Source organism: Musca vetustissima, unplaced genomic scaffold, assembly GCF_032173495.1.
Source record: "Musca vetustissima isolate MV318-11 ecotype Yass unplaced genomic scaffold, APGP_CSIRO_Mvet_v1 utg47531, whole genome shotgun sequence".
Taxonomy (NCBI): Eukaryota; Metazoa; Arthropoda; class Insecta; order Diptera; family Muscidae; genus Musca; species Musca vetustissima.
In genome coordinates, this window is record NW_026887491.1 from 74,875 (window position 1) to 85,166 (window position 10,292).

Below are 10,292 nucleotides of genomic sequence, written 5' to 3' on the forward strand. Positions count from 1 at the left end.
GGCACATTACCATTATCAGGCGATTTTAAATTTCTAACTACAAGCGAAAAGAATATCAATATTGATCCATCTTTAGGTATAGCTCCCAATTAAATATAGATCCCGTGCCATTATAGCTATTTTGATGGTATTAGGAGAATTTTCCAACCGATGGGGCTATAATCCGGCATTCTTTGATGGCAAAATACATACGTGCAGGAAATCTTCAAAATAGGACTGGATTTACAAAAAAACATTTATATCGATGGAATCGGAGGTATAGTTTGTGCCTTTTGCGCATTGCATTAACTCCAATTTTTATTTAAACATATTTCTCTTTTTACTTTTTGCATAACCTCTATATAAGGATCCCATCCCCATATAAGAGATTTGATGAACCTACGATAATTTTCTAACCGAAATAGTGGTAATATAGCATTTTCTACACAATATGGTACATCGTTTTCCCAGATGAAAAAATAAGCCTCCGGATCCAGGGAGGATCCCGACCGAATTTGAAAATAAGGAAAGTGGACTACTTTACCGACTTAACCGAACGATTAATACTTTCACTTCCAACCCTATAAAATACGTATTTTTTATCAGAGTAAAACTGTATGACGATTTAAGCATGTTGTCAAGCCTCTAAACGACAACATAGAGTTGTCTTTTGTCTGCAGGCAGGTCAAGTTCGAAGATGAGCTATATCGGTCCACGCATAGCCATATAAGGGTACTCCCCAATTTTGGGTTCTTAAATTTCGCTTAAATTTGGTACAATGGATTTCATTGGGTTATTGAGCGTTCATTTCAAACGAATTCGGTGAAATTTGGTACAATGGATACTTCTTTGGTATGCCAAAGTACATGTAACTAGGGCAGATTTAGATTCGTTTAGAAAGTTATGTAAATCAAATTAAAGATCATCCACAATCATCAGTTCATTATTTAGTGCACCCTTTAATTCTTTGGTGCACAATTTGCTAAAAATCGAACGAACATATATATGGGACATATATCTATATATGAACCGATTTCAGTAAAACTTGGTACACCTTAAGCTATCATAATTTCAGTACGTTGTGCAAAATTTCGTGCCAATCGGACTAAATGTGACTCTTTGGAGCCCCATTTGCTAAAAATTGGACGAAATCATATATGGGAGCTATATCTAAGTCTGAACCGATTTCAATATAACTTGGCACACCAACACCAACTTCAGTACGTTGTGCAAAATTTTGTGTCAATCGAACTAAATTTGACTCATTGGTGCACCATTTGCTAAAAATCGGACGAAAATATATATGGGAACTATATATAAATGTGAACCGATTGTTCTTAATTTCAATAGGGTTCGTCCCTGGACCAAATACATGAGCCGTGCCAAATTTCATCCAATTCGGATAATAAATGCGACATGCACTTTGTTTACAATTTAACATGGACAGACGGACGTGCATAAATCGGCTCAGAAAGTGATTCTATGCATGGGTCTATCTCGTTTCCTTTTGCCTGTCACAAATATATACACAAAGACATAATACCCTGTACCACAGTTTGGTAAAGGGACTTGATCTTACTTAGCTGGCTTGTTACAGAACGGTTGTCCCATAAGCCGACCTTAAAATAAAATTCCAAGCACGTCCAAGCACGTCGGTCTTGTGCGCATCTCCTCCAATTTGAAGGACTATGCTCCGAGATGCTGTCTACTACTTGTTCTTTCCATCTAATTAGTGGCCTTCCCCTTCTGAATTGGATTCCTGACCAATTGGATGTATGAAATAAAAAGTTCAGGATGAATATTTAAATTAAATGAATTACCATAGTAAGCGAAATTACAAATTATTGAAGCAAACTTGACACACTGCACTTCGTTTGGAAGTCTACACAAAATTGCTAGTCAAGCACGTGGTCATTACATGAAAGCGGACGAAAATTATATGGGAGCTACATCTAAATCTGAACCGATTAGATTAAAACTCAACATTCGTCATTCTAGTCTCAAGTCGATAATATGCAAAATTTCGTGTCAGTTGATTCTATGTATATATTCCACCTGTACATTGTCTATAAAATATTGAACGTTATTATCCGAAGATAGGTTATTTCTTATAAAATTTATTTCAGACTTTTTTCGTTACAGAATTAGTACTTACCACATTATTTGACATTAAATCATAGCAGAAAACATTTTGTATAAATCGTAACTTTATTTTGCAAAAACAAAATATTACATACAAAAAAATTATAATATTAAGGATCGAGTTAAAGAAAATTAGAGTTCTGTGTAAATTATTAATAATTTAATTAACGAACTGGGCAGTGGTATGTTTCACAGATGTGCAAATAAACACACACAAAAAAAAAATAAGAATACAAAAATACACTTATATAACGGTAATTAGGGTGTGTGGTTGTTTAACTTAAATTTATGGTTACTTATGAGTTGGGTTGTTATTAGCAAAAAACTTGGACTTAAAGAAATATTTTCATTGTTAAATTAAAATGTGACATGTCTACGTACGCTATATGTGTATGTGTTATGTACGTTCGAAGTAGAATGGTGGAAGTAGGGTATATTAAAAAAAAAAAATAAACTATCGATGCTTAACATTTACCATTGGCCGGTGCCTTGGGACGACAGATTTTGCTGCGTCCATTGACACCGTAGACAATGTTACAGGAGAAGGTGAAATAGCCGCAGGTGGAAGATTTCGTATAGTAGGTGGATTCAAAGTTCTTATTGTTCTCCGGGGGACTCTTTGTATTGTCCATGCTACCGGTTACGGATTTTGTGACGGTTACATAACTATCCGGTTTGCGAGGATTCTTCGATTCGGAACTCTTTTCGTCCGCGGTAATATTTACTTTGTTGCCGGTCTTGTGAGGTTCCAGCGATTTGGTATGGAATTTCTTTTCTGTATTGACGGAACCACGGAAACCACTGGGGACGGTTTCCGTTGTTGATCGAATGGGATATGTTTGAACACGACCATTTTGATTTTGTTCGACGTTGTATTTTCTTGTTGACTTGGGAACAGCCACCTGTTGTGTTTGTGTCGGTGACGTTTGAGTGTGGGTGACATATGGTGTGGGAATGTATGGTTTCTTTACTTGGGATTTAGCTAGATTGGAACTTTTGGCTTCTTCTTCCTCCATACTTAGCGGTGTTTCGTTATCATTATATAACTCATCATCGTCCTCGTATTCATCTTCATATTCATCTTCTTCTGGTAAGTCGAGTTTGTTGGTTGATGCTGGTGCTGTTGGAGAAACGAATTGAAATGTTCGAGATAAAATACGAATATTTCCGAAATTGTTAGATGAACTTACGATTATTGGCGGTCTTGGGCTTTTCTTCGTCTAATTTATTTGAACTAGCGGCTGTGAGAGAAAGAAAATGGTTTAAATATTAATTATATTCATCGTTTTAATGGACTAAAAATTTACAATATTGGACCACCGGATTTTAAATAAATGTTTTACCCCTAATAAATGGGTTGTAATTAAAAACAAATGAAGAGGCATCCCATAGCTAAGCATATGTCCATTGTCTTTATATAGTCCTTATATGAAGGCTGTACCCACACAACACAGATTTGATAGATTTTAGGTTCTCGATTTTAAATACATTAAAGATGTTTACCCCATTTATTAAGCCAATTCGTTACCACGAAAAATCTTAGAAGTTACCTCTGTCCCATTATTATATGACATAAACATTTGGTGCCTTGGGCCTTCGATATTAGAGAAAAAAATCAAAATTTGAAGGTAACCTTATAGATTTTTATAAAATCTGAATATCGATATAAGAGAAAAAATCAAAATTCGGAGGTAACCTCATAGTCAACTATAAAATCTGAATATCTAAATCTACAACAATTTGTAATCAGTAAAAACCGACCCTAAAAATGGGATGTTGTCGATAGTTTTACTCACCTTCTTTGGGTGTTTTTGCTGCTTTCAATTGCAAATCAGGAATTGCATCAGATTCTGATGTGAGAGCAGTTTGAGGATTATACATGGTGTCGACACGATCAGTTACTCTGAAAAAGGGAAATTGGAAAAGTTAGCTATGCTATTCCATGCGATTTGGCAATGCTCAATATTACGCTTCAGTGTTTCCAAATTGGCTGATGGTATTGAAGAGTTCACGGTTTTGTTCGCGATAGGTGGCAACTTGTTCCTTGGTACCAGAAGCAGATTGAGCAGCTCCATGATAAGAAACACCGTATCTAAAAATTAATTGTAATTAATTAATAAAATGATCACAAAATATATGGATCTCTCTTTTTTGTATCTTACTTGGATGTGCCCTGAATTTGCGATTGACTTTGACCGGAGTGAGCACCCGATTGAGCAGAAGCCTGGCCACCTCCAGTTGATTGAACAATTTCATCATCTTGACCTGGACGGAAGCCGATTTGAGCCTGAGAAGATGTTTGTCCGGGGCCGCTGGATTGAGCATCGGCTAAGCCACCCTTGTCATTAGCTTGAACCTGTACAACAAAAACAATGAGTCAAATATTTAAATCATATTACATCGTTCCCCATGGTACCTCGCTTTGACTTTGATGTATTAAACCACCGCTCTGTGATGACGCCTTAGTGCCACCATCCTTTTCATTGACTTGTACTTGAGCTTGTGACTGAGCTGCACCGCCTTGACCTTGAGACTGACTCATGGCACCTTCTGAACTTCCGGTGACTTGAGAGCTGGCAGAACGGTCATTATCTGATGTCATAGCACTGGCACTAAACGAACCAGTCGAACTATAAGTACCCTGAACTTGTGTCTTAGCTGTACCACCGTTCTTTTTGCCTTGAGCACTGGCAGCAGCTTGGCCATTGCTGATCGAAGATTCAGCTTGAGAGAATGCATCTTCAGCGCCGACTGAGCCAGAAGCTAAAATAAATATATTTTTATCCCACACATGCTTTTATGTCTGTTTAGGGGAGTACTTACCCAAAAGACCTGACATGTCACCAGCAGTTTGAGCACCAGCACCAGTACCGAATGTAGATCCTGGTTGAACTATTTGTTGAGGTCCGACGCCACCTTGACCAATACCGCCAGTTGGGCCATAAGTACCAGGTTGATAACCAGCACCTTGTTGAACTCCGGATGCTTGAGGATAACCTGTGGTTCCAGGTTGTACACCTGCGCCTGGTTGATATCCACTACCGGCACCACCTGGCTGAACACCTGTTCCTGTTGGGTAACCGGCTCCAACACCAGTTCCCGGCTGAACACCACTTCCTGGTCGATAACCGACACCTGCACCTGGTTGCACACCAGCACCAGCACCTGCTCCCATTCCAGTTCCTGTTGGATATCCAGCACCTGCACCAGGTTGTACACCGGCACCTGTTCCCATTCCGATTCCAGTGGGATATCCGGCTCCTGCACCAGGTTGCACACCAGCACCAGTTCCCATTCCAGTTCCACTGGGATATCCGGCACCTGCACCTGGTTGCACACCAGCACCTGCTCCCATTCCAGTTCCTGTTGGATATCCAGCTCCTGCACCAGGTTGTACACCGGCACCTGTTCCCATTCCAGTTCCAGTTGGGTAACGGGCTCCAATGCCTGGTTGTGTTCCAGCTCCTGTACCCATTCCAGTTCCTGCTCCTGCGCCTGTTGGATAAGTAGCCCCAGTGCCTGGTTGGACTCCGGATCCAGCTGGATAGCCAGCAGCACCAGTTCCTTGCTGAACTCCAGTTCCTGGCTGATATCCTGCACCGGGTCTGGTTTGTGCACCCGTTCCGGGTTGATAACCAACTCCGCCACTGGGTTGTACACCAGTACCTGGACGATAAACACCTCCTGCTCCTGGTTGGACTGCAGAGCCAGCTCCAGTACCTGGTTGTACTCCTGTACTAGGGCGTAATCCAGATCCAGCTTGGTAAGCAGAGTCAGTTCCAGCTTGGTAGCCGGTATGAGTTCCGGCAACTTGTTGGTAACCACCTCCAACTCCTTGTTGACCTCCGACGCCAGTACCAACGCCTGTTCCTTGCTGAGCACCAGTTCCAGTTGGGTAAACGCCAGTTCCATATCCTGGTTGTACACCTGTCCCTGGACCTTGTTGGCTTCCAACACCTTGTTGTACACCGTAACCAGGCTGACCTGGTCGCTGCTGTACGATTTGTTGAGGACCATAACCTGGTTGAGTGGTTGGTATTCTACCAGCTCCTTGTTGTCCATATGTTGGTGAAGCACCTGCACCTGTTCCAGGTTGTTGAGGAGCCAAACCTTTAATATAAATAACGATTTTTAGAACATTTATTCAATTATTTAAGTGTTGAATATGTACCTGGTTGTCTGAGTTGTTGGCCGGGTACATACTGTTGGCCACCGCCCGTTTGTGGTCCACCAACACCAAATTGTCCGGTTCCAGGACCTATATGTAGAAATTTGTGTATGTTTTATCAAACAGTTTTGATCAATATCAGTTTTGATAAGTTTGGCAGAAGGTTCAGGGTACGCTTTAATACATGGAAAATGTTGTGAGTAATTACCTTGTGGCTGTGTATATCCTGGTCTTACATGACCTTGTCCAAATCCAGGTCTAGATACTCCTTGAGAAGGTTGTGTTGGTCTACCCATTCCGGTTGTAGGCTGTCCTGGTTGAAGCAATCCTGGTCTTCCACCACCAATTTGTGCACCGATTGTCGGTCCATATCCTGGTCTTCCGGCTTGGCCCACACCTTGGGTACCATATCCCGGTCTTGCGCCGCCTTGACCAAATCCTGCTTGTTGGGATGTTGGCTGACCAATTCCGTAGCCTTGTTGACCAATACCTTGCTGGCCTTGACCGGGTTGACCATACGAGTGTTGTCCTACACCAGGTTGTGCTGTACCGAATCCTGGTCTTTGTTGGCCAAAGCCAGGTTGACTTCCACCTACTTGTCCAACGCCTGGTTGTTGTCCAGGTTGGCCGAAACCTGGTTGAGTTACACCTTGTGGGCCGTATCCAGGTTCAGAAACACCTTGAGCACCGTAACCCGGTTGAGTAACGCCTTGTTGTCCAGTTCCTTGTTGTTGGCCATAACCAGTTTGTCCGACACCACCATATCCCGGTTGAGTGACACCCTGTTGTCCAGTTCCTCGTTGACCAACACCGCCATATCCGGGCTGACCAGCTCCTGTTTGATGGCCAAAACCAGGCTGACCTGCACCTTGTTGTCCGGATGGTTGTTGGCCAAAACCTGGTTGTCCTTGCTGTTGACCATAACCTGGTTGACCTGTACCTTGTTGTCCTGTGGGTTGCGTAACTCCTCCATAACCTGGTTGTTGGCCAAAACCTTGCTGTCCAATTGGTTGTGTTACCCCTCCAAATCCAGGTTGTTGACCATAACCCTGCTGCCCTGAAGGTAGACCTGCTCCAGCATATCCTGGTTGTCCTACACCATATCCTGGTTGACCGACACCTTGTTGTCCAGTTGGTTGACCAACACCGCCATATCCAGGTTGACCAACACCTTGTTGTCCTGTTGGTTGACCAACACCGCCATATCCAGGTTGACCAACACCTTGTTGTACTGTTGGTTGACCAACACCGCCATATCCAGGTTGACCAACACCTTGTTGTCCTGTGGGTTGACCTACACCACCATATCCAGGTTGACCAACACCTTGTTGCCCAGTGGGTTGACCCACACCACCATAACCTGGTTGCTGACCAAAGCCAGGCTGACTTGTACCTTGTTGTCCTGTGGGTTGAGCTGAATCACCATATCCTGGTTGTTGTCCAAAGCCTGGTTGGCCTACACCTTGTTGTCCGGAAGGATGACCAACACCACCATAACCTGGTTGACCTACACCTTGTTGACCTGTAGGTTGTGTAACACCTCCATAAGCTGGTTGATCGGCCCCTTGTTGTCCTGTTGGTTGACCAGCACCTTCATATCCTGGTTGACCCACACCTTGTTGACCATAACCAGGTTGACCAAAGCCTGGTTGTGTTTGATCTCCACCTTGTTGTCCAAATCCAATGCCTGGTTGTCCTGATCCATAACTCGGTTGCCCGGAGACTATATCCTGTGGAGCCAAACCTGTTTGGCCACTCGAGGGTTGTCCAACATCACCAATACTAGGTTGGCCAGTGCCTCCAATATCTGCGCCTTGTTGTGTAGCTCCAGGTCCATATGTTGTACCTTTTGTGATAAAAATAATCAGCTTTAAATGAAGATCTACTATCGACGATTTTTGTGTTAAAATTACCTGGAATTCCATATTGACCTTGTGGACCAGGTGCTAAGATTTGTCCTGCTCAACGAAATGTATGTCATTAATAAGCAAATATTTCTACTATCGGGGTTTACCCTTACCTTGGGTATCGTATTGTCCAACTCCTGGTCTGCCAATAAGGGTTGATGGTGTACCATCTGTGTATGTTGTCGTTGGTTGATAAGCCCCAGCTCCTCCACCGTAAATCAATGGATCTGGTGAACCAGCATTATAATCTATGGAATTTAAAGACCATGTAAAATTCTAGACTAAGTAATAGGCATATGTCCGAACCTACCATATACATTGCTGCCTCCACATTCACCACAATCGCCTACAGAGAATTGACTCTGAGCTTGGCCCATACCGTGACTTCCAGCTGGAAAATAGCATTGACTGTGTTAGAATCAATCTGGCCGACATTTGTTAGTTTTTATTTCAACTTACATACTGTTGATCGGGAACCACTTTCGTTAGCTTCTGCTTCAGCTTTGCCATCTTGTTCAGGTTTTCCAAAATTTAAGTACTGTGACTGAGTTTGACCTCTCATACTGGAAAATTGAGTCATTTTAGAAAGTTCGGGCTTAATCTACCATTGTGAAATTATTTAGAATGGTCTACTTACTAGCCTCTATTGCTTCTTTTCAATCTTTGAATGTCATCGATGAATTCGACATTTTCATCATTTGATGAGCCCTAAAGAGTATAAGGAATAAAAATGTATTTAATTTTATTATTGAAAAAGGGAATATTTTTTTAGGTCAAGGTCGAGTAGAGGATTTTATTTTTGTATATATGTATATCCTCGGTTCAGATTTAAATATAGCTCTCATATATATTTTCGTTCGATTTTATGTAGAGGGTGCACCGAAGAGACTATTTTTTTCAATTTACACGAAATTTGTCAGAAGAATTAAGTTTAGAGTTATTTGTACTACATTTTGTAAAAATCTGTTCACATTTAAATATGCTTGTTTCATATTCTCGGAATTTTGCAGTCTAGAAGGCTTTGTGTTAAGTTTGTAATCGGTTCAGATTTATGTATAGCTCCCATATATATGTTTGTTCGCCTTACATGAAATTTGCCATTTTATAGGTTTCAGAATGGTATCCGTACGGGTTGTTTTAAACTAGTTCAAAAATCTATGTAGTTCACACAGGTAATATCGTCCGATTCCATTTAAATGGTCCTCCAAAGATGCTATGTTTATTCTATCTACAGGATATTGTACATATGAGCATCTCATCTCAAAGTGGTGAAGGGTATCATACAGTCGGCCCGTCCGACTTTCGAACTTCCCTTACTGGTTTGTTATAGTTTAATATTCAAGTGAAATCGAAAATATTAATTTTAAAAATATAATTGAAATACATGTATGTATCTATGTGCGTTTGTTTGTTCAAAACTGATTATTTAATACCGAGTTCACTTTTTAATGCCAACTTTATCAATGAGACCTACTTAGATTCTTGGTGAGATCAACGATTTCATTAGACGCATCATTGAATCTAATCAAATGGTGTTGTTGTTGTCGTTGTGTTCATTACTGTTTTGCTGATTCTATATTTTAGGCTTGAATTCATATATTTCAAATATGACCTTGGTAAATAGATTTGAATTATGGGTTGTGGAACAATCTGCTGAGCTGGCGCTTATCAGAAATCTTTGTAATTTCCTGAAGATTAATGATCGAAACGGAAGTTCATAAGAATATACATTTTTAAATGTTTTGTGCTGAAACCCAAGACAAATTTAGTGGCGATGTATGTGTTAGTTTGGTGATTTAGATTTATGTAATTTTATTAATAAATGTGGGGTCTGTATGTAATTTTTTATATCTAATAAATAAACATTTAATGGGTTTCCGACAAAAACAGTTTTTTTAAACTTCAATAAATCGATTGTGTGCTGTGTGGGGCTATCCAGTTGAAACCACCAACCAGGTCCATATTTTCCAAATCCGGACATATCCGGAAACATTTCATGGATTAAATTGTGATTTGTGGTAACATGGATTATGCTAATACCAGCGTTGAAGATAATTTATCATTACCATTATCTGGAACCATAAAAACGCAAAATT

The 10,292-nt window shown here is 40.8% G+C and overlaps 1 protein-coding gene across 1 annotated transcript; it reads right to left on the reverse strand.

The window, feature by feature from the left end:
* Window positions 1–2,580: 2,580 nt before the first annotated feature.
* On the reverse strand, window positions 2,581–8,898 carry LOC133335051 (fibroin heavy chain). Its single transcript, XM_061543353.1, has 13 exons — window positions 8,834–8,898; window positions 8,656–8,759; window positions 8,507–8,587; window positions 8,310–8,444; window positions 8,203–8,247; window positions 6,498–8,135; window positions 6,293–6,379; window positions 4,970–6,231; window positions 4,538–4,915; window positions 4,284–4,477; window positions 4,091–4,213; window positions 3,918–4,024; window positions 2,581–3,241 (listed from the first exon to the last, which is right to left on the reverse strand). The coding sequence occupies exons 2-13, from the start codon at window positions 8,756–8,758 to the stop codon at window positions 2,586–2,588; spliced, it is 4,809 nt and encodes a 1,602-aa protein (XP_061399337.1). The 5' UTR covers window position 8,759; window positions 8,834–8,898; the 3' UTR covers window positions 2,581–2,585.
* Window positions 8,899–10,292: the final 1,394 nt, after the last annotated feature.